This window comes from Megalops cyprinoides, chromosome 11 (genome assembly GCF_013368585.1).
Source record: "Megalops cyprinoides isolate fMegCyp1 chromosome 11, fMegCyp1.pri, whole genome shotgun sequence".
NCBI classification, from domain to species: Eukaryota; Metazoa; Chordata; class Actinopteri; order Elopiformes; family Megalopidae; genus Megalops; species Megalops cyprinoides.
In genome coordinates this window covers 37,826,766-37,853,647 of record NC_050593.1, presented here as the reverse complement: position 1 = coordinate 37,853,647, position 26,882 = coordinate 37,826,766, and the positions used below count along the sequence as shown (strand labels likewise).

The 26,882-nt window shown below is 47.0% G+C and overlaps 2 protein-coding genes across 2 annotated transcripts; both read left to right on the top strand.

The window, feature by feature from the left end:
• Positions 1–2,780: 2,780 nt before the first annotated feature.
• On the top strand, positions 2,781–3,851 carry LOC118785414 (leucine-rich repeat-containing protein 17-like). The gene has a single exon (XM_036540028.1). The coding sequence runs from the start codon at positions 2,781–2,783 to the stop codon at positions 3,849–3,851; it is 1,071 nt and encodes a 356-aa protein (XP_036395921.1).
• Positions 3,852–9,265: 5,414 nt separating this feature from the next.
• On the top strand, positions 9,266–17,591 carry LOC118786243 (major facilitator superfamily domain-containing protein 6-like). The gene is made up of 6 exons (XM_036541352.1): positions 9,266–10,785; positions 13,895–13,992; positions 15,148–15,309; positions 16,111–16,203; positions 16,388–16,653; positions 17,401–17,591. The coding sequence occupies exons 1-6, from the start codon at positions 9,266–9,268 to the stop codon at positions 17,464–17,466; spliced, it is 2,205 nt and encodes a 734-aa protein (XP_036397245.1). The 3' UTR covers positions 17,467–17,591.
• Positions 17,592–26,882: the final 9,291 nt, after the last annotated feature.

Below are 26,882 nucleotides of genomic sequence, written 5' to 3'. Positions count from 1 at the left end.
CCTCATAACTCACCCAAACATTTTCTCTTTAAAAGTGCTATACTGCATTCCATGTGTGACTCTCAGAATGAGACCATAAGAGATCATAATTTCATAGATGAAAATAGTCTGTAAAATGTGAGACAGACTCTTAGCCAGCAGTATTAGCCTGCTGTTGTCTGCAGAGTAGGTGCAGGTGATGGGGACACATCTGAAACTTAACCGATACTGTTAGTAAGCAAGCGAAGGCTGAAAGATAGAAAGTGCCAAGTTGCCAACTGTTCCCTGGGAAAAAAACACCTCAGTGCTTTCACTGCTTAGAGATTCTGACATTATATGGTGACCTGTGACCACTGAACCATGACAGGTCAACATCAGCATGCAGTCAGTGAGTGGCAGCCCCCCTGCACTGCTCCTGCGGGGGTGCAGGTCAGGCTGCCCCCAGAATACAGCAGTGCCCTGCTATATGAAAGAATACGGCAGTGCCCTGCGATATGAAAGAATACGGCAGTGCCCTGCTATATGAAAGAATACGGCAGTGCCCTGCTATATGAAAGAATACGGCAGTGCCCTGCTATATGAAAGAATACGGCAGTGCCCTGCTATATCAAAGAATACGGCAGTGCCCTGCTGTATGAAAGAATATGGCAGTGCCCTGCTATACCAAAGAATATGGCAGTGCCCTGCTGTATGAAAGAATATGGGAGTGCCCTGCTATATGAAAGAATACGGCAGTGCCCTGCTATATGAAAGTCACTCCCTCACTCCCCTGTTGATCTGGGCAGGGACAGAAGGTCAGCTGAACTGGGGAAAAAACTGAACTGATGAGGAAAATCTGAGGCTTTGGATGCATTATTCTAATCCCTCACCCTTATGGAACACGCACTTATCCAGGTCAGAGAAGTCCTCTTACACACTGCGGAAGGTGTCCTTCTCTTACGCACTGCGGAAGGTGTCCTTCTCTTACGCACTGTGGAAGGCGTCCTCCTCTTACGCACTGTGGAAGGCGTCCTCCTCTTACGCACTGCGGTAGGCGTCCTCCTCTTATGCACTGCGGTAGGCGTCCTCCTCTTATGCACTGTGGAAATTTTTTTGAAAACCTCCTTTACAAGTACAAAAGAAGCCATCTGACACATCACTGCATCATGGAGGATGGACTGGAGTGAAAAATTCATCAGATGTTTGGTCTGCCTGCTTCTCACCAGGGCAGCCAGCTGTATCTGTCACAGCACTGCTGCAATCAGGGAGAAGAGTCAAGAAGAATCTCAAATGCATGGTTAACACACTACACAATCAATGGATGGATGCCAGTCATGCATCTATCAGAAATACAGCCATGTTATGTCATTCAGAAGGCTATGATTATTATCATCTGAAACTTCTGTGTTGATGGAATATATTAATACATTTTAAATCAGGGTTAATATAACTTTTTTAAGATCTACATTACATTAAGAGTGTTCTACTGGCTCCCAATTGGACATTATCAGTCAAATACAGCTGCTAAACTGCTGTGTTCCTGAAATGAGAAAGCATATAAAATATAAAACGAATGCATATAAGATTCAGGATTTCCTCCTACCCAGTGACCTCTGTATATGGATGAACTTACGCTACGGACTGCTTCTTCACCCCAGTCCTTCAGACGGGGCCTGAAGACGCACCTCTTCAGACTCTACCTGGACTGACCCAGCACACAATTGCTGCCCCCCGCCCATCAGTGCTGTCGTAAATTGCTGTGCTTTTTAAATTGTGCTTTTAAATTTTGTCTCTTGTTGCCGCCTTTACCCTGACGCTCATTGTGCCGTTTGAGCGTATTAGCTGCCCTATAGGCTGTAATTGTACAAATCTAATAGTACTGTGTCCTCAAGCAGACGCTGCTCTCAGCTGAGAACTGTCTCATTGTGGAACTGTACACATCCTGTCCCCGTACTGTCGCTATACTTGCTGTATGCACTTTTGTAAGTCGCTTTGGATAAAAGCGTCTGCTAAATAAATAAATGTAAATGTAAATGTAAACTTCATTAATCTTCATTGCATGCGTTCACTGTATTGTATGGTGCAATCTCAATACCACATTAACCTCATTAATGTAAAGCACACACACACACATTTTCATTTTACCAGCTGAAGATGAGGAGTGTGTTTGTCCAACCTAGTCTCAGGTTCCACTCAGCGGCTGTGAAACGCCCCTCTGTCCTGCTCCCCCTCCCCGTGTGGGTGTGAATTATTGACGAGTGCGTCTGCTCCCATTCTTGCTCTTGTCAACAGACGCCCCCAGTACAATAGTCCCTCTCTCCATCCCACAGCTGTGCAGCACTGTGTTTCACCTGGTGCTCACTCTGGACTGCAGCTTCACCTGCACAGGTAAGAGGAAACGTCTCTCTCATTCCTCTCCTCACACTCACAGATCAAACACAGCATTTCCTACCTGTTGTTCTGTGATGATGCAAAGGGGTTTCTACTTTCCATTTCAGTCACAGTGTAAATGCTCTCCATCATGAGATGAATCAGTATGTTTTTAATCTCAGGTTTGCTTGTGTAGGTGCATCTCACAGATGATGTTAAAAAGATTTCAGAATATGTAAACATCATGTATCTGTTTTGCATTACAGATTTTAATTTTGCTAAAATACCTTGTGTTTTTTCCTAATTAAAAATAGGCTGTCAAAGGACAAATGAAATCAGCGAAACTTCCACATGTGCATTATATATTTGCCTTGTAATTATTTACAATAATTGCATTTTTGTATTTTTCCCCTTCTTTTTCCACATTGTCTCTGGAAGGACGATCAAAAAGGATGTGGTACGTCTGGGCCCTACCGCTGCTGATGGTGCTGCACTGCAGGTCCACTCTGCACAGCAGCGGCTGGTGCAGGAAGGGCTGTGATTGTCACGGGGAGTTTAAACTGATGAACTGCTCTGACACGCTCCTCACACACATCCCCACCAACATCCCCCCCTTCACTGAACACTTGGACCTGTCGCTGAACCAGCTGGGCCTTGTCCCTGCCAGGGCGTTCCAGGCTCTCCTGAGGCTGCGAGTTCTGCTCCTCAATGACAACAACATCAGCTCAGTGGCTGTGGGGGCCTTCTCCCCGCTGGAGAGCCTACAGAGGCTGGACCTGAGCCGAAACAGCATCTCCTACCTCACAAAGGGCTTCTTTCTGGGCCTGGGGTCCCTGAAGGAGCTGCAGCTCTCAGAGAACCGGCTGACCCACCTGGACAGCGGGAACTTCCAGCACCTCGACAGCCTGCAGAGACTCAACCTCAGCAGCAATAAGATCAGCTCCATCCAGGTGAGGGCCTTCTGCTGCATGACTGTGCTGCGCAACCTGTACCTGGAGGACAACCAGCTGCGATGCCTAAGCAATGGAGTCTTCTCCACACTCAGGTCGCTGGAGGTCCTCTATCTACAGCAAAACAACATCAGCAGCACTGAGCCAGGTGTCTTCACCCCTCTCACCAGCCTGGCTCTGCTCAACCTGGCAAACAACTGTCTGAGCTTCATACCCTTCAAGACCTTCCTGAGCATCCACACCCCCGGCACCCACATTCTGCTGGCGGACAACCCCTGGCACTGCCACTGCGACCTGCAGAGAGTGTTCCGGAAGGTGCGCAGCGTGCAGAGGCTCTTCCTGGACGACTACTACAACCTGAGCTGCAGGGAGCCACCGGAGCTGCAGGGGTACCAGCTGATGGAGGTGGACGCAGAGCTGTGTATCGCAGAGACGGTCACCGTGCTCATCATCACTGTCACCGTGGTGATCACCGTGGTGGCCGCCATCGTCATGGCAGAGAAGTCCAGGAAGAAGCGCACAGGCAAGCAATGGTGTGAGGACAATCATGTGACCTACAATTATCAGAGCTAGTGTCCCCTCTGTGGCCATGTGGTGATCCACTCAGACTGAAATCTGAAGGACTGTCCCACTGAGCTGTGGCAGCACAGAAACTGCTGTTCAATGCACATGACCTGAATAAAAAGGCCTTGAGCAAAACCCAGCACCAGCCCTGTCTGGGCTCTCTGTAGCAAATGTGACTGTATGGTATAATAATGGAGAAATTACTGAAGGTGAAACATAATAACATGGAATAGCTGGCAGGCCTAAGAGGGAAAATTGTGACCCCACTGTCTCACCCACTCTCTCACCTTCTGTCTCACCCACTCTCTCACCCTCTGTCTCCCCCACTCTCTCACCCTCTGTCTCCTCCACTCTCTCCCTCACTCTCTCACCCTCTGTCTCCCTCACTCTCTCACCCACTCTCTCCCTCACACTCTCCCTCACTCTCTCACCCACTGTCTCCCTCACTCTCTCACCCACTCTCTCCCTCACACTCTCCCTCACTCTCTCACCCACTCTCTCACCCACTGTCTCCCTCACTCTCTCACCCACTCTCTCCCTCACGCTCTCACCCTCTGTCTCCTCCACTCTCTCCCTCACTCTCTCACCCACTGTCTCCCTCACTCTCTCACCCACTCTCTCCCTCACACTCTCCCTCACTCTCTCACCCACTGTCTCCCTCACTCTCTCACCCACTCTCTCCCTCACACTCTCCCTCACTCTCTCACCCACTGTCTCCCTCACTCTCTCACCCACTCTCTCCCTCACACTCTCCCTCACTCTCTCACCCACTCTCTCACCCACTGTCTCCCTCACTCTCTCACCCACTCTCTCCCTCACGCTCTCACCCTCTGTCTCCTCCACTCTCTCCCGCACTCTCTCACCCTCTGTCTCCCTCACTCTCTCACCCACTCTCTCCCTCACACTCTCCCTCACTCTCTCACCCACTCTCTCCCTCACACTCTCCCTCACTCTCTCACCCACTCTCTCACCCACTGTCTCCCTCACTCTCTCACCCACTCTCTCCCTCACGCTCTCACCCTCTGTCTCCTCCACTCTCTCCCTCACTCTCTCACCCTCTGTCTCCCTCACTCTCTCACCCACTCTCTCCCTCACACTCTCCCTCACTCTCTCACCCTCTGTCTCCCTCACTCTCTCACCCACTCTCTCCCTCACACTCTCCCTCACTCTCTCACCCACTGTCTCCCTCACTCTCTCACCCACTCTCTCCCTCACACTCTCCCTCACTCTCTCACCCACTCTCTCACCCACTGTCTCCCTCACTCTCTCACCCACTCTCTCCCTCACGCTCTCACCCTCTGTCTCCTCCACTCTCTCCCTCACTCTCTCACCCTCTGTCTCCCTCACTCTCTCACCCACTCTCTCCCTCACACTCTCCCTCACTCTCTCACCCACTGTCTCCCTCACTCTCTCACCCACTCTCTCCCTCACACTCTCCCTCACTCTCTCACCCACTCTCTCACCCACTGTCTCCCTCACTCTCTCACCCACTCTCTCCCTCACGCTCTCACCCTCTGTCTCCTCCACTCTCTCCCTCACTCTCTCACCCTCTGTCTCCCTCACTCTCTCACCCACTCTCTCCCTCACACTCTCCCTCACTCTCTCACCCACTGTCTCCCTCACTCTCTCACCCACTCTCTCCCTCACACTCTCCCTCACTCTCTCACCCACTGTCTCCCTCACTCTCTCACCCACTCTCTCCCTCACACTCTCCCTCACTCTCTCACCCACTCTCTCACCCACTGTCTCCCTCACTCTCTCACCCACTCTCTCCCTCACTCTCTCACCCTCTGTCTCCTCCACTCTCTCCCTCACTCTCTCACCCTCTGTCTCCCTCACTCTCTCACCCACTCTCTCCCTCACACTCTCCCTCACTCTCTCACCCACTCTCTCCCTCACACTCTCCCTCACTCTCTCACCCACTCTCTCACCCACTGTCTCCCTCACTCTCTCACCCACTCTCTCCCTCACGCTCTCACCCTCTGTCTCCTCCACTCTCTCCCTCACTCTCTCCCTCACTTTCTCACCCACTCTCTCACCCACTGTCTCCCTCACTCTCTCCCTCACTCTCTCCCCCACTCTCTCCCTCACTCTCTCCCCCACTCTCTCACCCTCTGTCTCCCCCACTCTCTCCCTCACTCTCTCCCTCACTTTCTCACCCACTCTCTCACCCACTCTCTCCCTCACTCTCTCCCTCACTCTCTCCCCCACTCTCTCCCTCACTCTCTCCCCCACTCTCTCACCCTCTGTCTCCCCCACTCTCTCCCTCACTCTCTCCCTCACTCTCTCCCCCACTCTCTCACCCTCTGTCTCCCCCACTCTCTCCCTCACTCTCTCCCTCACTCTCTCCCCCACTCTCTCACCCTCTGTCTCCCCCACTCTCTCCCTCACTCTCTCCCTCACTCTCTCCCCCACTCTGTCATCCACTGTCCCCCCTACTGTCTCCCCCACTTCAAACAGCTTAACATTGCAGCTTTTATACGCGTGGGCATTTTTTCCCACATCGACTTTTTAAGAAATGCAGTATATTTGTATTTTTTCCATAATCATGTTTTTTTGTGTTATGTATGCATTCTCCTGCAAAGCATATGATTTCCACAAATAAGTAAAGCAATAACAGAATATAAAAAGAAAGTAATATTTTAATGCATATTTCAAAACATTGGACAGTATTTTAAATATACATTTAGAATGCAAGCATGTGTAGAGAAAGCTGTTTCAAGAATGCATGTTTTGTTGATTAATTTAGCTGCACTGGACCTTTTACCTGTACTGACCTTTTTCTGTGAAAATAAATGTGATTGAAGTAGTACATGCTGTGATAAGTTAGTATACTGAGAAGTATTAAAGTGGAGAAATTAATTTAGGGATCTACTGTAACGTTACCATGCATATGTGTAATATACCAGTCACCCAGAGTCTGCAACGGTGTATGAAGTACAGTATGACTGTACAGTGTGCAATGTGTATAATGTTTATTTTTAAACAGTAACTAAAACACTTCGATAGTCAGAGTTTTACAATGGTTACAGCACAATATTTCAAATACTGCAATCTGACATGCAGTCACTTGAATATGATGCACACATTTCGCGGCTACTTGCATGCATGAGTCTGTAACAGCATATCTGTAACAGCTAGTGACATCACCTGGAGTAGTGCTATGATGTTCTGCGACAAATACGTTGGGACATTTGGTCTATTTAGGGATGTAACATCCAAATGAGCATCAAGGTTTGGTTTGTATGTACAGTACGTAGGCGTGCAATGCTTAGCCTCTCCTTAAAGAACGGCCATTAAAACTAACCCTGAAAGACTGAACTGGGATGGAGAACATTTGTTTCATATTGTTCATTTCGCAGTAAACAATATTTTTCTCATTGAGTCTGATGCTTTCAAGCGGGCTGAGAGACATCATCACCGGTAGGCGCTGACTGGCCGTAGGGAAATGACCCTTCCGATCTGTTCGGAACTGAGTGGCGGTTCCTCTTTTATATGTATGTATACCGGTACCCTAGAATGGCCCCTCCCTATTTGAACTCGCCCAGCATTTTCCTTGATAACGGTGCTCCTGCTCCACAGATTTCGCGTGGGACAAGTCTGTGCTTTAACCTGCCTATATGTGCCTTTAACATGCCTATATGTGAATTTTGACTCCGTGGTCAGTTCCATTGGTGTCCAGTTACATCTCCTTAATAATTGCCCACTTTGCACAGAGTAGGCTAAGTACCGAAGTGATGTTTCTAAACACGCTCATGGGACTCTGAGCGACTGCGGCTGCAGCTCTGACTGCGGCAGTAGTTTGTTCGTTTTGACACATATTGAGCCCGCTGTAACGTAAGTTCCTGGGCTGATTTTTGTTCCCAGTCTGTCAGACCGTCATTTCCTCTCTGTTAACGCACGTTAGCCACCGATAAAGCGTCGCATAAAAGGAGAAAGCAACTCATTGTTCAGGATAACAGCAGATTACCTGCCGGCAGGTTGCAGCGGCGATCCTGGCGCTGAACTCCAAACACGCTTTTCAGGTAAGGATGATTCCTCTCACACTGACTTCACTGCTTTGTTTTTGATCGGTTTGCTGACCTATTGAGGAGAATAAGATTGAGTGTTTAATTACAAAATTAAAACGTTTAACGTAATTTACTGGGAGCAGTCGCCTGTTGATGTACTTGTGACCTTTCCCACTGTTGCTGTATTTTTAACTTGTATTTTTAATCATCAGTGAATATCCAAACGCAGGAACGAAATCGTCTTCACAAAATTCATAATTTAGCTGTGGGATAATCGCCGTTTGAAAATTTAATTTGTCTCCGTTTTGATGAGTTTAAGAAGGGATTAACGAACAAACGATGACACGTTCGCCAGTTTTGTTCAGATGTCAGGAGTAGCATTCATTTCACATGCGGCTGACAGCACGGATCCCATAGCCTCATATTCCATGGTGAAGATGTGTAATTCTCTAGTGTGGTAACTGTTCATTGGCAATGTCTGTCGCACACGCATATCGCACTCATTTCTCTGCAGGAACGCTGGTTGCCAGGAAGTTTGCACGTGCAAATTAGGAGTCCAGATATGTGGAAACCAGTTGTAGGAAATTTGCACGAAAACATTTACTGTTCAGCTTAAAGTAATGCTTACGTTTACCATCTCACTATGATATTGACTTTTGGTGTTTAAAAAGACTAATTGTATTCCCACCTACATCTACGGCAATAAACGTAATTTGTAGAGGAAAAGAGTAGTATACCCCTGTTCAGCATCGAACAGAGCTGTTTTACTTTTATAATTGGATTCAGAATTCTCAAGGATGACATTTCTACAGAATTTAAACAGAAGAACACCAATCCATCATCCCTTGTTATTAAAGGTGAACAGAAAATGTATTCTTGTGTAAAATTCAGCCCCGTGTTACTCTAATACACTGATTCTCAATCCTGGTCCTGGGGCCCCCCTGCTCTACCTACCTGACTGAACTCAACAGTGGCACTTTTGATTAGCTGAGCACACCTGTTTTTTAATCACACTAATTTCAATCAGGTGTATTTGGAGCAAGGATAGATAGAAGATATGCAGGACAGGGGGGCTCCAGGAGTAGGACTGAGAAACACTGCTCTAATAAATGCTGTTCACACATCACAACAGTCATTTGCATATGAGGCCATTTCAAGAGACCCACACAACCGGGAGGAGTTAATACTGAGACCAACCATGCTGTACCCACTCCTGTTATTATGGCAATAGATTTTGTAAAAACTTTGTGGAGAAGGCAGATCACAGTTTGCTATTTCAATTCATCATGTGTTGTGTTTTCTCTGACTGTACATGTATGGCAGTGTAAAAAAATTTTGCAAGGTGATAACTGATATCTAGAAGGAGAGCCTCTTCATGCTGCCTTAGGACCCTGTGTTAATTTTCCTGCAGAGATGGCAGGAGATGATCCAATGGCTATCCTTGCTGATGAGGAGGAGGAGCAGAAGAGGAAGTATGTTCTGGCCAAGCCATCCAGTGCCCCTTCGCTGAGGGAGGTGACGGACAGCACTCCTACAGTGCCGATGTCAGAGGGCCCCCCTGCAGCCTCACAGCAGGGCAGGGAAGGCCTGGAGACGGGATGTGTCGGCGTCGGCAACCACCTCCTCATCTCCAAGGTGTTCTACTTCTTTTTCTATGCTGCGTATGGCTCCCTGCACCCCCTGCTGGCAGTGTACTACAAGCAGCTGGGCATGTCTCCCAGCCAGGGTGGGCTGCTGGTGGGAATCCGCTACTTCATTGAGTTCTGCAGCGCTCCATTCTGGGGGATGGTGGCTGACCGCTTCAGAAAGGGCAAAACCGTCCTGCTCTTCTCCGTACTCTGCTGGATTCTGTTCAATTGTGGCATCGGCTTTGTCAAGCCAGCCGTCATGAGCTGTGTGGAGAAGAACACAGCAGTGGCTATCCCCAACGCCACCCACCACACGCCTCCAGGCAATAACACAAGGAGTCGAAGAGATTTGCTTGGAGAATTCTTTGGCCTCCCTCCACTGTTTCAGAATTTACTTCCTGTATGTAGTTATCAAAGCAGATATGTCAGAAGTACTGGTGCTAAGTCCACAGTCACTCCGTCTGGCTCTGCCAATCCTACAGACACTGCATCCCTTTCCACTGTTTCCACAACCACAAAAACAGCGAAAACCAAATCAACGTCCCCGAGCAGCAGTACCTCCAGACTGAAAGAGCACATCATTATCTACAGCACAGAGCAGGTGCAGGCCGTCTTCCTGCTGATTCTGCTGCTGGTTATCATCGGCGAGTTCTTCAGTGCCCCTGCGGTGACTGTCGCAGACACAGCCACGCTGCAGTATCTGGGGCCGCAGCGGGACCGTTACGGTCTGCAGAGGATGTGGGGGTCCCTGGGCTGGGGCCTGGCCATGCTGTCCGTGGGGATCTGGGTCGACCACACCCACATCAGGCCCTTTATCAAAGGAGCAGGGTGCGCCATTCCTGACTACAAAAACTACCAGATCGCCTTTGCTGTGTTTGGGGTGCTGATGGGCATAGCTCTGGGAGTGGCCACGCAGTTCTACTTTGACACTGGCGATTACAGGCCAGAGGAGTTGGAGAAGAGGGAGGATGTGGAGATCCCACATGTGGCTCAGACCTCCTGCTCTGCAGAGGGGATTCCTGCAGAGGCTGCAGTCTCCGACAGCAGCAGCAGCAGCAGCCAGCAGCCGTACCACTACAGCGACCTGATCAAGCTGTTGTGTAGCGTGCAGTATGGCACAGTGCTCTTTGTGGCCTGGTTCATGGGTTTTGGGTACGGGTTTGTGTTCACCTTCTTGTACTGGCATCTGGAGGACCTGCAGGGAAGCCCTACGCTCTTTGGTGTCTGCTCGGTGCTGAGCCACTCCTCTGAGCTCACCTCCTACTTCATCAGTCACCAGCTCATTCAGCTGCTGGGTCACATCAGGTACAATCAGCTGGAGTACACTGATGCAGAGCCTCTTACGAAACACACAGTGTACAATACAGCAGTGAATCTGTACTGTGAATCTCTCTGACCCGAGGCCTCTGTGGTGCATTTCTTTCAGCTTCATGTTTTTCTTTTAAAGAATGCAACAGCCCATGGTTGCCTGCTGAAACTAATTCTTTGTTGTGATCGCCACATTTATGGGAAATTCAGCTAAATTAATCTAAGAATTAATTTCTAGCTTGCTGAATTTAAAGCCATCATTGAACCTTAACCTTAACCAATTGTGTAATAACTTCAGTAGTGCACACAGAGACACGGCTCAAACCCTGCTGTGTCACTGACACCCCACCCGTTATGACTGTGCTGTTTAGTCAGCATGAATTTACGAAGAGAAGTGTAATTTCACCATATATTTGGAAGAAACATTTCAATTTTCTGTTTATTTTTATTGAAGCTCAGTTTCTGTGTGAATTCATGAATTTTGAAACCTTCTCTCACACGTTCATGAGTCACAGAGCAGTACCGTGGACACATGAAAGTGTTCAGGAGGGATCCTCCAGTGTTGTCAGTGATGACTTGTGAGTTGTTCTTGGTCATTAGTCAAGGTAGCTCTCAAACAAGAAGATTGATTCCAGGATAACAGGGTCTTGTATGATCTTATTTGTTTAGAGGAATATTGGGACAAGAAATAATTATTAACTTTGCTTGAAAAATCCAACTTACTGTTCTTCCAATTATTTCTCATTCCATTGATTTTCTGTATGTAACTCCTACAGCTTTTCAGGGAGTATGGGATTGTGTTGCTTGTGTTTTTTGTGTCAAAACCTAATATATTTTTTGAGATGCTTATGATTTTATGTTGATTTTCCCATTGACTAACATGGATAGATGCTCAGAATCTGAACATTGTAGCAAATGCTGAGGAAAAAAGTTTGGAACTCCATCTACCATGTTAGGCTTTTCAGGCCAACTTAGTTTGTCCTCCAGCTTTCCTTTGCAGTTTTAGTGGTTTGGATGGACCACCTGCCCCAGCAGTTCATTTATTTCCCATTGTGATATTAACAAAGTCATGTTAAGAGTGATTAGTGCACTCAGTAACACTAGTAACACCTGATTACAATTTTTTGGCATTGGAAAATGGCTATGGACTGTGTTAGGTGTTATAGGTAAGGTTACAATTTCACACATGGAGGTCACAGATCATTTGAAAATAAGAGATTTCAACAAATTCTTGAAAATGTGAATAGTAAAATGAAAATACATAGCTGATTATTTCAAAGCTGGCTGTATGGTTTTAACCAGTTGCTGAGCACTAAGATCTCTTTTAAATGTTATAGTTTGGCAGAAGGAACACACACTGAGTTCAAAGAGAAAATGGCAGCAGGCTGTTTTACACTACAGTAAGAAGAGGATTCTGCATTTCAACCGACTGTTTTCTGCACTGCAACCTGTGGCATCTTTGTAGGTTGCAAGTGAAAGGGAGGTTGCAGCATCTCCACGGCACTTTGCATGAAGTGGCAGTTGGCAGGGTGAGGTGCCTGCCATATCACTAGTTCTGCTTTTTTATCAACCTGCAGTTTAATTTAAAGTCTGCAGTTGGTTTATTATACCCAGACTAAATAGTCTTACCTTACGCTTCTGAATCTGTTAGCCTCTCTTCGTGCTTGTTGAGAATATGGATCTAAGGTGATATCTGTGGAGTGTTCAGACTTTAGACTGAAATCTGTGTCTGACACACATGTATTATAACTACAGTAATCTGTCAGACGTGGGTTACTTTAAAGGTTGTTTTTGTCTGGGGTGGGTGTGTGTCTCGGGTGGGTGTGTGTCCGGATGTGTGTGTCCAGGTATGTGTGTGTGTGTGTCCCGGGTGTGTGTGTGTGTGTGTCCTGGGTGTGTGTGCGTGTCCCAGGTGTGTGTGTGTCCTGGGTGTGTGTGCGTGTCCCGGGTGTGTGCGTGTCCCGGGTGTGTGTGTGTCCCGGGTGTGTGTGTGTCCCGGGTGGGTGTGTGCCCCGGGTGGGTGTGTGTGTGTGTGTGTGTGTCCCGGGTGGCTGTGTGTGTGTGTGTGTGTGTGTGTCCCGGGTAGGTGTGTGTGTGTGTGTGTGTGTGTGTGTGTGTGTGTGTGTGTGTGTGTGTGTGCCCCGGGTGGGTGTGTGTGTGTGGGTGTGGGTGTGTGTCCCGGGTGGGTGGGTGGGTGTCCCGGGTGGGTGGGTGTGTGTGTGTGTGTGTGTGTGTGTCCCGGGTGGGTGTGTGTGTGTGTGTGTGTGTGCGTGTGTGTGTGTGTGTGTGTGTGTGTCCCGGGTGGGTGTGTGTGTGTGTGTGTGTGTGTGTGTGTGTGTGTGTGTGTGAGTCCCGGGATGTGTGTTTGTCCCAGGAGGTTCTGCAGTGCTGCACCTCAGGCATCAGAGGAAATTCATGAAGGCCTGGATCATTTTGATCTTTTTTGCTCTCATAAGAAACATTTTTCCTGTCCTCCTTATGTCCTTTTAACAGAGAATTTGTCTGCCTGCCATACATTTTGTTGTACTACTAAGTAAAAGCCAGTGAAATTCCTCCTCTCTTGTGGTTGTTTGATAAGCTCTTCTGAGCATCCCAGGCTCGTGTGTCTTTGTTCCGCCGTGTGCTGGAACAGTAACGGATAACAGTCTCAGGTTTTGTGTAGGCCAGCCATTGCTGAAGAATGGCACAGTATGTGTACACTGTACGCAGTGTAGCATATAGGATGTCATGCAATCCACAGGTTAAATTCACATTACTCCTCAGCTCCTGTCTTGACATGTAGAATTCATTACTGTGCCAAAAGCACACGTGTCATCATTCCAGTGTGGATAGGACAGCAGGTGTAGCAGAGCGAGGGGGGGGGGGGGTTCAGAGGGTGTGGCTCCACCCCTGGACAGCAGGTTTGGTATCAATGCTTGTTCAAGTGAGACCTTTGGGTCTTTTAGGAAATGGCAGTCATTTCCTGGAAGGGACTGCAGCACAGGAGTCTGCTTCTGTCTCTGCCCTTAAAGGCACTGCAGGAAATGTCAGGCAGTGATGGGCCCCTCTGGGAGGCTGCCAGAGCAGCACACTGTTGGATGTAACGCTGCTGTCTCCTGTCCTGCAGGGTGCTGTACATTGGCCTGGCCTGCAACACAGCGCGCTACCTGTACATCTCCTACCTGCAAAATGCTTGGATCATTCTGCCTATGGAGCTGCTTCAGGGTGAGTGACTGTTTCAGTCAGTCTGATTCGTTTGCTAATGTTAGAAGGTGGAGATATTTCAATTGGAAGCCTTTATATTGTACTGCAGTGAGTCTAAGTGCATCTAAGGACAGGAAGTCTCGTCTTATCTCATGATTTTGCATGTCAGATAGCCTCTTTTGCATGGCAACTCAATTTTCACTTAAAGGAGCAAGAGCAGTAGACACAGACATTCTCTAAAACAGTAGCGCATATTGTCCATATCACATTCCTAAAGAATATGGCTTATAGCAGCTAAAGCAACCTGATAAATGCAAACTGTTTTTACATTGACGTGGATCAATCAGTCAATCAATCAGTCAATCGAATTTTATTGTGCTGTTGCATATTTTTACAACTGAGATAAAGCAGTGATGCAGGGACAGCACGGCCCTGTGCTCAGCGGTGCATTCATAAACATGTTTATTCCTTTTTGATATGCTGCCATGAGTTGGCATCTTGTTAATAACCTTGCTGAAAAGAGAGACACTGACAAGCAAGTCCTCTGTAATGATCTTGTATGCCTGTTTTGACATTTTAGAGGTAGGTGTAAAAGGTTGCATCTGAAAAACACCATTGTGTTCATGAAGGCAGTATGCCAAAACATTTGAATCTTTAATCTCCTCTGTACGTAAAACATTGACTGCATATTTTACTGTGGTTTTCTTGATCTATGCACCCCTGTTTTAAATCAGAGCACAGTCTACTTTCACTAAGATTGCATGTGTATTCTACCCATTCTGAGCTGGGTGTATTTGCATTAGGCACAGGAAGTCACAGGTGTTAGAGGATGAGTGTAGCAGTGAATTGCCTGAATAAACTGTTCTGAGGCTGTAGATTAGCATGAAGACTGCTGCTGGAGAAACTGACCACACCTGTTTGCAGTAAAGCCCACAGCGTTGTGAATCATGGCAGATTCACTTCTGCTACTGCACTGTGTCTTTCTGCCATTAGTACATATTTATTGGTAAGCATCTTTGACACCATAAAAACATGGGTGAAGAGAATTTCACAGACGTTTTGAGAGCACTGTTGAGCGTGTGGTGCAGCCAGGCGGCTGTGCTGCAGAGGAGCAGCAGTGTGTGGTGATCCCGCTGAGCTGCTGATGTGAAGGTGTGTGTGTCTGTTTGTGGCCAGGTGTGACGCATGCTCTGGTGTGGGCGGCCTGCATCTCGTACCTGAGCGCGGCTGTGCCCCCCGTCCTCCGCACCTCCGCCCAGGGCATCCTGCAGGGCCTGCACCTGGGTCTGGGCCGCGGCTGTGGCGCCATGCTGGGAGGGGTCTTTGTCAACTACTTCGGTATGGAATCCCTGACAGCAGCAGACCTCCCCTTTACTGCGGCTTTAGTGTGTGTCTTTCAGTCTCCATGTGGATTTCTCTGTCCTTATTTCTTTTGAAAGAAGTGCCTTCAGCTTCTTTAACTTGCTCATAGCCCTGGCTCTGATCATACTGCAAAGGCTTATGGGTAGTGCCAGTAGTGAAGGCATTTTCTGGAGGTCATCTGAAAGTGAAAGCAATGGAGGAACACTAATCTGATTGGCCACCCCTCCCGAACGCAGCCGGTTCTGATGACAGTGTGTCCTCCCCGTTCATCATTAACACCTGCTTTATCTCACTCTGCTCAGGATCTCAAGGCCTTTAGGCAGACAAAGCGCTACAGTGACATATGGAACATATGGAATTGTTGCATGTACAGTATTGATCTTCACTGAAATCTTCACTGAACTTTGATTTGTTTATAACACTTTTTTGGTCACTGCATAATTCCATTTGGGTTATTTCATAGTTTTGATGTCTTTACTATTATTCTATTATACTATTATTTATATATATATATATATATATATATATATATATATATATATATATATATATATATATATATATATATATATATATATAACATATATATATATAACATATATAATATCAATTAACTGTTATTTTAAATTCACAGATATTTCAGTATCTTAATTTATGATTCATCATTACTCTATGGAGGGTACCTGCTTGCTCAGCCAGTTGTGGGTACTGTTGACTGAGGGCTTTATACTTTGACTCCCTAACCCTGCTGTGTCCATGCCTGCCGGTGTGTTCTAGGAGCAACAACTACCTTCAGAGGAATTGGAATATCCTCCCTCGTTATCCTCCTCTTTTTCTCCCTCATTCAGTGTCTTACAGGACAGAATGCAGGTAAGACTGAGGCTATTGTATTGAATGGAATTGAAATAAAAATAAGTGGACATATCAAGGGACCTCTGGAGAGAAACTGTTTAACACTGTAAATCTGGCATACACTGACGCTGAATGCCTCTGAAGTGGCGCATTGTTGTTGAGATCAGGAAACTGTGACCCAGTTCTTGTCCTTTTTCTTCAGAGGAGAGAATGCTGGCAGAGAACATTCTGGTTCCATCCAGCCTGGTTCCAATAGCGACTGTTCACCTGGTGCAGCACCACTCAGAGGCTGCGATACCCCACCCCGAACCTCAGCTGCCCCCAGTGAAGACGAAGCACCAGGAGGAGCAGGAGCAGGGCCTGGATAAGCCTGCCTGGGGACTCTCTGCCCCCCCCTGGGTCACCGTCGCCTTTGTCATCTACCAAACCCGTGAGGCTGCCGCTATGACAGAGACACAGCCACTGCAGGTACGCTGGTGCACCACCCACTGTGGAGGCTGGAGAAGCAGAGGGTGTGTTAGCAGATGTCAGTCAGCATCCCATCACCTCTTAGTTAAGGCACATAGTTGGAGAGATTTTTATTATTCTGCTTCTCTATTTCATAGGGAAAAGTAGTCAGCTTCTAAAGCATGACACTGGAGATAAATTTGAGCAAGCTGAATCATCACTCACCTTACTTTCAAGATGTGTTCCAGTTTCCACCTCTCCTTGCCTGATGACTTTGTGGCGACTGCAAAGTTTGTGAAAAACCCAGTTTACACTGCAGTGCTCCATGTCCTGCAGTGGGTTCTCCGAGCCACAGATCACACAGTATCATTGTTGTATTTCTTGAAAAAATAGCTGTTTAAAGTAAAATGTGATTATATTCAGGTACCCACAAATATTTTACACATGATGTTGGGTTTATTATGATCCTTTGTTATTAGGGATTAGATATACACATGGAGTAAATTGTCTAAATTATGTCCTTATTTATTCCATACATAAACTGAGTCTAAGTCTTGAGTTACATCAATCATAGCAAACACTAAATGAAGCAAGAAAATGAGAAAATTAAAAAAAAAAAAAGAAAATATACAGCAAACAATTTTTGTCTTTTTCTTATTGACGTACATATTCCACTGTAGTCTCCATATATGGTGCTGTTTCTTTAAATGTCTGCATGCATAGGTGGTGTTGTGCTGTAACCCTCAGGTCTTTCCTCTGTGTTGGTAGGAGACAGATGAACTAGCCACCCCCAGGCTTGCTGTAGAGACTGAGACACGCCCCACACAGCACTGAGAGCACGTCCAGGTTGGGCCTCAGGGTGTCCGCACCAACTCCTGCTCCCCAGTGCCAAGGACAGCCCCACTGCTCTCCTGGAGACTGCTCTTCACACCTCCCCCGCCAGCACTGAGGTGCGCTGGGCTGCTCCGTTTGCCATTTGGCTGAGCAACGCCAAGTCAAAGAGGGAAGTGCCGAACTGACTGCTTTAGTGCTCTGTGAATTAGACCACATTATGTCCACAGACCTGTTCATAAAAGGAAGGGGTGACACTTTCAGCTGTTCAGCATAGAGATTCCTCCTGTCCTGTTTTTCTGTCTTGGCCCTCAGTTTGCATGTGCAGACTAGTGAGGCTGTGGAAAGAAAGTATTTGAAATGCATCTGGATATTGGAAAGCTAATCAAATGCTCTCAATTCTCCATAGAAGTAATTGATTTAACCTTGACAAACGATGACAATATAAAATAAAATCATAGAAAGCATTACCTGAATTTTCTTGAACACAGAGTGCACATATCAAAACAAGAGTTTTTTAAGCCTTGAGTTTAATTCACATTGTCCTTTTAGGTGACTTAGTTACAGGAAGCCAACACCGGAGGGCAGCATTTCTCTGATTAACAGGAAAGCACGTTACAGCAAACAGGAAACTTGAAAACTGGAGCAGGCACTGGTCAAGGGGAGCAGCTACTTTTCTTTTGCATTCTAGAGAGGTAAAGCTGGTGCACAGTGAAAGAGTGAGGGGCGTGACTCGGTCATGACTCGTTCTGTTTGATATGATGTGAAGCCTAATTAAATGGCGACAATGATGACCTTTTGGTTTGGTAAAGTGGAGATAAATACAATACGTTTAAGATAATCTGTGGCACTAATCCCTATGTCTCACTGTCATGATAAACAGAAAGCTGTATTTCAGTGTTTAAACAACAGACACCCCCCCCCCCCAAATCCATACACTCAACTGCTGTTGTGATTTTTGAAGTTGTGATTCAGTTAACTCAGATAGAAATATCCTTTGCAGCTGGGGGATGAAAGTAAACATATTTAAGTGTGTCAGAGCAGCCTGAGAGGGTACAGGTGCACTCACCACGGAGTCTGCAGCTCACCACGGAGTCTGCAGCCACAGCTCACCACGGAGGCTGATAGCAAATGGCCTGTATGGCTGTACATGGTGAACATTTCATGCATCAGATATAGACTCATTACCAAGAAGTTACCATTAGTTACCAAGAAAAAATGTATAATTGCATAAGAGCATAGACCAAAACCTGCTATATATATATATGAGTCAAAAGTTGAGATGTAGAAGAGTGTACTGGTAGTGCTAAGCAAATGTACTGCTAGGACAGAGCTGTGCAGTAGGCATGGGAATTTAATGTCTGCAAGTGCTTGATTGAGTGTGTAGCAGAGGAAGGTGCTCATCTCCAAGCCGAAAAGCATCATGGAACAGTGAGTTAAAATATATTCTGAAACATTTGATCATGGCATCCTCCTCGTTCGGGTGACAGGAACTGTCCTTTACAGCAGTGTTTCCCAATCCTACTCCTGGAGGCACACTGTCCTGCATATCTTCTATCTATCCTTGCTGGTGTGCTCAGCTAATCAAAAGTGCCACTGATGAGTTCAGTCAGGTAGGTAGAGCAAGGAGAGATAGAAGATATGCAGGACGGTGGGCCTCCAGGAGCAGGACTGGGAAACACTGCTTTACAGGATGATGAGGGCAAAGATTCTGACCGTAAACGCAGCTACAGTTGGGCGAAGTGGTTGTCTGGTATGATGAAATTCTAGCTGGGTGTTTTGAATCTGCATCTGTGTTTTCTGGTATGACATAACCATCCCAGAATGATCAGAATTGCTGGTGCTTGAGAGGCTGACTTTGCCACTGCTCCTTTTTTGCATGTCAGATAGAGGCCCTATTCAGAGCATTGCTCCAGAGCTCGTCTTAAAGATGAGCTGTCTATAGCAGTTTTTGCTCTCTGTGTTATTCTAGCACACAGAATTTAAAAAAAAAAGGTTTAACAAGAGTAAAGGGGGTCTCTAATTTATGTCAATAAATAACAATATTGCATTGTGTACGTGTTCAGCAAAGTGTCTCCAGGTGCTCTGTGTGTGTGTGGAGCAGGAATAAGGGAGCTTTAGCTTTTAATCTTACAGAAATCAATTTTGCACAAATGGAAAACAAGCTGATACACAATGTAATTAGTTTTGAAATTATTAAAAAACTCAGATGAGAAATTGCACCAGTTGCCCCAGAAATAGCGTATCTTTTCCTTTTAGAGTTATCAAATATGAGTTTCAAAAATATTATTGGGAAAAAAAAGAACTGTAACGTTAGTCTCTCAACTCGAACAAAGAATGAACATACACACCTACAGTATTGAGAGTAGCAGAACTGAATCTCTGACCGTAGAGAGCGTTGCTCTGGCCCTGCCTTTTTGTGATAGCATTATATGTGATGTAAAGTAGAGCTTTGGGTTCTTCATTATTACATTATTTTCCCCCTGTATTCCCCCTTTTGTTTCTGTCTTTCTGTATGTCTTTGTTTCATAGTGATGCACTTATTTGGAAGTCGCTCTGAGTAAGAGCGTCTGCTAAATGACATAATGTAATGTAATGAAATGTAACAAACATGTCATTTCTATCAATTTTCCTCCTCTGTAAAGGAAGGGGAATTTTGTGGTGGGTGTGTGCAGGAGGCTGTGTTCTTTCTCTGAGATGATGAGACAGCAGAGGCTCTGCTCCCTGTCAGCCTCTGAACACAGCTCCCTGTCTCAGCCTCTGAACACAGCTCCCTGTCTCAGCCTCTGAACACAGCTCCCTGTCTCAGCCTCTGAACACAGCTCCCTGTCTCAGCCTCTGAACACAGCTCCCTGTCAGCCTCTGAACACAGCTCCCTGTCTCAGCCTCTGAACACAGCTCCCTGTCTCAGCCTCTGAACACAGCTCCCTGTCTCAGCCTCTGAACACAGCTCTCTGTCTCAGCCTCTGAACACAGCTCCCTGTCTCAGCCTCTGAACACAGCTCCCTGTCTCAGCCTCTGAACACAGCTCCCTGTCTCAGCCTCTGAACACAGCTCTCTGTCTCAGCCTCTGAACACAGCTCCCTGTCTCAGCCTCTGAACACAGCTCCCTGTCTCAGCCTCTGAACACGGCTCCCTGTCAGCCTCTGAACACAGCTCCCTGTCTCAGCCTCTGAACACGGCTCCCTGTCAGCCTCTGAACACAGTTCCCTGTCTCAGCCTCTGAACACCACCCCAGATGCTGCACATTTAAGAGAAGGAAAAAGCAGTATTTCAGAATGTAATCCTGTGCCTCTATTGGGTTTCCTGTAACAATAAATATTTCTTTCTTATCAAGATTTCTTGAAGGAAAGAAACCACAGACATTAGGGGTATCGGGCAGAACTGAGAGTACCAAATGTTGACTTGTACTATAAATGTCGGGCTGAGTGACACAGTCTGCTGCAGCTGTCCGAGCCAGCAGACTGTTACATAACATGTTCACTGTCGCAGGGGAAACACTTATGGAAAAAATGGTTTGACGGTTAAAGAAAGGCTTTGTGGCTGTTTTTTTTTTTTTCCTTTTTTGAACTCTGCAGAAAACCCCTCTGTATTGCGAAGAGGTAGTTTTCCTCCAATGAGAGCAGTCGGCTGCCTGCATGCAGGCAGCAGTGGTGCTCTCCCTGAGAGATTGGGGTGACCTCATTCACAGCTGCTTTTATTTCAGTATATATAGCACTGAACAGTTTACCTACCTAGTGGCGGTGCAAACTTTAATTTCCCAACAACACTAAAAGAAAGCTGTACACTGGACCATGCGCATATTGTTATAGGCTTCCTAATGTTTGACTAAATATATTCTAAACTCTCCATGAATGTTTGGTCTCTGCAAATCTGTTTTGCAGGAGGGGTATTATTACATTCTTGGGCAGGGAGCATTGCTGTGCAGATAAATGTCCAGAGAAGTGGGTGGTGTGTTTGCTCCAATCAAGGGGCTCATACCTGACGCCCACAGAGCAGGGCCTCCATGGCTATGCTCACCTCCGCCCACAGGGCCTGCAGTGCTGCAGGGGGTGGGCATGGGATGGTGGGAGGGGCCAGTCCAGTGGGCCTGCAGCAGTGCAGTCTGTGGGAGGGGTGTTACACAGTCCCTGGGGCATTTGGAAATGGTTCATACAAGGTGACTGGGACCAAATTACTGCAGGAAGTCACTGTTTTCTGAGATGCTCTCCTTATCTGTAATGAATGCTTAAAAGCTTGTGTGACATTGACCTTTCTCTTGTAATGCAAATGGGAAAATAATTGGGTCTGTGCACTTTCTTTTGTATCTTATCAATAATAGCAGACATGGCTGTTCTGTAGACAGAGATGGGAGATTTTTGAGGATAAACAGAATCATTTTACAGCGAGCCACAATAAAGTGTGTGTAGTGGAGCATTTTGCCAGGCTGATATGGCCTGGCTGACAGATGTAGGGAGCTAAAGCTGAATCACAGGGTAGAGGAGGGGAGTGGGGGTAGCAACCTGGCAGAGCAACCCTCAAGCAAACATGTTTCATGTGGAAAACAACAGATATGATTTTGCTTTTCTCTGATCCTTGTTTTAGATTTTTACATTTTTAAAGAAACATTTGTTTCTTTGGACTTTGATTTTTATTACCTATAACTACATGTTTACATACTATTACTTTTTCATTTAGAGTAATATAGGTTTAATGAATGAATCCAGGATTTTCTATATACAGACATGATTCCTTGATGTAGCACACTTGTGCTACTTGTGTTCTTTTTTTTCTGTGCCAGGCATTGATTGGTGGAAGCATCTCTCATTAGCTGCTCTGAGAGCACATTAGCAGGACTGGCTGGTGCCGCTGTTGTGTGGGCCGAGCCCTGCTGCAGGGCCACCGATTAGCCCTCATTACCGTGCTGAGCCTGCAGGAGAGGCCGTTGCAGCCCGGAGTGTGGGCGGCGCACTGAGGCGCACAGGGTGCTGTGGGCAGCACACACACAGTCTGCTGCAGCTGTGCATACACACGTCTGTACTTTCCCTTCGCCCCAGACCCGGGCCCGATGGAGGAGGCCAAAGCATCAATCACAGCCTTCTGTTAAGCGTGTAAAATCAGTGTCACTGTCTGGATCTCTGATACTGACCTAACTGCTCTTTGCTCATGTGAAGGTTATATTACTGCTTTAAGTGGATTTTAATCTACTTCGTGTTCAGGAAGATGTACAAGCCCTTAGAGCTCTGCATTTTCTGACTGCTCTTCAGAATAAACTCTTATGTTACCCCAGCAAATGGAGCCCACTCTGTGGGGATATTTTCTTTCAAAGCTGCTGTTCCTGGATCAGTCAGAATCAGGATGCTTTTTGTATTTTGCCTCCATTTTCACTCTAACTTAAGAGGTTCCATCTGTAGATTGGAGTGGCGTCATAATCACACTCGGTGCACTCATGCAGAAGCTCTGAAGCACAGTGAGTCTAATCCTTCGACACATGCATCCAGTTGCTGTGTCTCACACTACAAGTCCCAGGATGCACCACAGGCACAACTCTCACTGATGTCATAAGTACATGACAGGTTGCTAAAGGGTGCTGATGAGTAATGCGATGAAAGGACCCTGTCAACAGAATCCAGTCAGTTCCCAGTACAGCAAAACCAATGTTCAAGCACTGCAGACTCCAGGTCACTGTCCACTAATGACACAGCCCACACTCAAGTATAACATGCTCTACACACATTCACACCCTAAAAATGTACACACACACCCAACTTCACACACAGGAGGAATGAAGACTGTATGGTTTAAATGTTTATATCCACAAAAACACAAATCATATTATGATCATCAACAAAGACCCTAACAGGAATTCAGAATCTCGCTTCAAAGGCAAGTCACTTGATTGAGGGATATCACGTTTAATGTATATCATTTTATTTTTACACACACACACACACACACGTATATATATGTGTGTGTGTGTGTGTGTGTGTGTGTATGTGTGTGTGTGTGTGTGTGTGTGTGTGTGTGTGTGTATGTTTGTGTATGTGTGTGTGTGTGTGTGTAGCAAGGGGTGGGCTAATCTAAAACTCACATTCAGCTGAACACCAGCAGCCTTGGTGGAAACTCCCATTCCTCACTCTTTCCCTTATTCACTGTGAGGAGATGACCCCTGACTGCAGTGCTGAAACCATGGGAGAGTGGAAATCTGGGGCTGCCACTCTGAGTTGGCTCCAAGTCACACCCCTGTTCCTGCACGCCAAATACCCCCCACCTCCACTGAAAACACACCCATGCACCTCTGCCCACGCTGCTCCTGTATCTACACACTCAAACACACAAACAGATGTGAATGGTTCTCCCACACGCAGTCTTTCACTTATACAGACACACACAGCACTCATTAAATCCTTAAATACTTGTAAACAAATACAGAGAAGCACACACCCTCACAGAGCTGTTGACATGCTCAGATGGTTTCTTTCTGAAACAGACACTACAGATGTACATCCACCATCTCTCACCCTCTCACACGCTGACACACACACTCTCACAGTTTCTGCTTCACATGTACAGGCACATACACGCACACACGCGCACACTCTGCCCCGCCCCCCCCCCCTTCACTGTCACCCCCAGGAGCGCTGTCTGTGTGGGCGTAGTGGTGGGGGGTGGGGGGGTTTGGCTGGCAGCTGTGTGCGAGAGGCAGGGCTGGGATCTGCGGGGGCGTCTGCATCACAGGGCGGGCGTGTGACTGGGGAGAGCTGCAGCTCCATCAGACTATCTCACTGCCGACACAGTAAAGAGAAGGATAATCCTGTCTGTGAAATAACCACAGACACAGCCACGCTTCCTGGTACTACAGAATAAGGGCAAACAATAATAATAATAATAAACACATACATATTCCATATGAGTGGTGATACCTTGGCTTATTTTGCTTAAACTTCCTTATGAAACAGCTTGTGTGTTTCACTACCCCCCAAACAATAACTAGTTAGCTAACTAGTCACTGTTATGTTTCAGATCACTATCCCCACTGCGTTTGCAGCTGGTGCTCAGCTGTAGTGTCTGATCCTTCGTGTGTTTGCACTGCTGTGCACACTCGTACCCGTAGCCAGTGTGTGAGCTGGGCTCCGCTACTCTGCTAAACCAGGCAGCAGAAAGGGGGCCTGCACCCGTTTGAAGGTGCATTTATATTGACATGCAGTGCCAGGTTCTGTCTCATTAGGCATGGTGAGGCTGCTAGTGATGCCCCTCACTATGCCTCTCACCATGCTCACCATCACTCTCTTCAGATCAGAAACACTGATTAGAGATCAGATATGCTGCAGAGAGAGAGTTTCAGATCAGAAAAACACTGATCAGAGATCAGATATACTGTGGAGAGAGTGAGAGCAGCCAAACCCTCACGGCCGGTTTGGTCTGGGTGAGGGTCAGGCTGAGTCATGCGGGAAGGGGAGGGTGTGAGAGCAGGGCACCATTTTCCTCTCTCTCATTCACACCGGTGAGCCCTGAACAGTTCACTACAACACAGCACACAGGCCTGGATGCGGCTGCTGCCGGTCTCTTTCGGCGGATGGAGTAGGTTCCAGCTGGTTTCTTGAAAAGTCTGACAGCACTTTTATCAGCTGAATCTGGGTAGCATTAGCATTATTTGCTCTCTCAGGGTGGAGGAAGAAAAGTGCTAAACGGAATGCAGGCAAAACCTGAGAATTCTAGTGCTGCAGATCCCCACAAACCCTGCCAACCGCACCCTTCCACGCATCCCCATAAACCCCGCCCACCGCACCCTTCCATGCATCCCCATAAACCCCGCCCACCGCACCCTTCCACACGTCCCCATAAACCCCGCCCACCGCACCCTTCCACACATCCCCATAAACCCCGCCCACCACACCCTTCCACACATCCCCATAAACCCCGCCCACCACACCCTTCCACACATCCCTATAAACCCCGTCCACCACACCCTTCCATGCATCCCCATAAACCCCACCCACCGTACCCTTCCACACATCCCCATAAACCCCGCCCACTGCACCCTTCCATGCATCCCCATAAACCCCGCCCACCACACCCTTCCACGCATCCCCATAAACCCCGCTCATATGTATCTGTGACCAGATAACTAATTTTCTCCTATTATCCTGGATTCATGTCCTTTTCAGGTTTGACTCCACTTCTAAGCAGCTGGAAACAATGGCTAGTTAGCAAGTAAAACAGCAAGTGAATGTAACCAATCTTCAAATACTTCCATCCAGCAGACAGCTGGCCAGTTACACAAAACAGTCCATCGCTGTATTTGTGCCATAGTTGTATCTTACATGCAACTGGGCTAATGCTGCTTGACAAACCATTGGATTCAGCTGAAGATGTTAGTCTGTTCATTCACAGGCAACAGTTCAAACTGAGATTTGACTGAAGGTTCTGTGTGTAGCATGTGTATATTTGGCCATAACTGAATGTGGTTTTAACAGGTAGACAGTGAATGCTGGTTCCTGTGTTGTATGGGGAAAGGTTAACCTGTGGGAGAGGGTCACTGCAGATTCAGAATGGTGCAGAGGTAGACAGGACGGAGCCAATCAGAGAGCAGGAGGCTGAAGCAAGGAAAACATTCACTGTCACACTGAATAACCTGCATTTTAACAGGTGTGAAGCTTACACCTTTGTAATTGCTTCTGTCCTAATAAAAGGACATCATCTGAATTCACCCTTTTACACAGTGTAATTTGAATTTTTAAATATTAATATTTTTGCAGAATATTTTCTTCAACACCATAGATATAGCAACCTGCAATATTTAACTTGTTGAACATTTTGCCTCTGGAAACTATTAGAATACATACTTTCGACATGATCCTTTCTCTTCTAGCAGTGAATGTTCTGCAGTTAAAGGTGTGTGCAGCATGTGACGGCCAGCTGTATTGTGTAGTATAAGCAGAACACGCCCACACCTAGTGTTTCATATCAGATTAAGCTCACCTGGCCATCGCCATGCATCACCTGCGATACAACTGCAGCAACACACCTGGCCGTTGCCATGCATCACCTGCAATACGACTGTGTCAGCACACCTGGCCGTCGCCATACATCACCTGTGATACGACTGTGTCAGCACACCTGGCCGTTGCCATACATCACCTGCAATACGACTGCAGCAACACACCTGGCTGTTGCCATACATCACCTGCGATACAACTGCAGCAACACACCTGGCCGTCGCCATACATCACCTGTGATACGACTGTGTCAGCACACCTGGCCGTTGCCATGCATCACCTGTGATACGACTGTGTCAGCACACCTGGCCGTCGCCATACATCACCTGCGATACGACTGTGTCAGCACACCTGGCCGTTGCCATGCATCACCTGCGATACGACTGTGTCAGCACACCTGGGGGTGTACAGGAGGCACTGATACTGCAGTCACCTCAGGGG

What these genes read in the sequence shown, in the direction of transcription:
- LOC118785414 (XM_036540028.1), top strand. Translation starts at nt 2,781, where the DNA reads ATGTGGTACGTCTGGGCCCTACCGCTGCTGATGGTGCTGCACTGCAGG.
- LOC118786243 (XM_036541352.1), top strand. Translation starts at nt 9,266, where the DNA reads ATGGCAGGAGATGATCCAATGGCTATCCTTGCTGATGAGGAGGAGGAG. An exon ending in CAGCTGCTGGGTCACATCAG is followed by an intron (nt 10,786 to 13,894) that starts GTACAATCAGCT and finishes CCTGTCCTGCAG; the next exon opens with GGTGCTGTACATTGGCCTGG. An exon ending in GGTCTTTGTCAACTACTTCG is followed by an intron (nt 15,310 to 16,110) that starts GTATGGAATCCC and finishes GGTGTGTTCTAG; the next exon opens with GAGCAACAACTACCTTCAGA.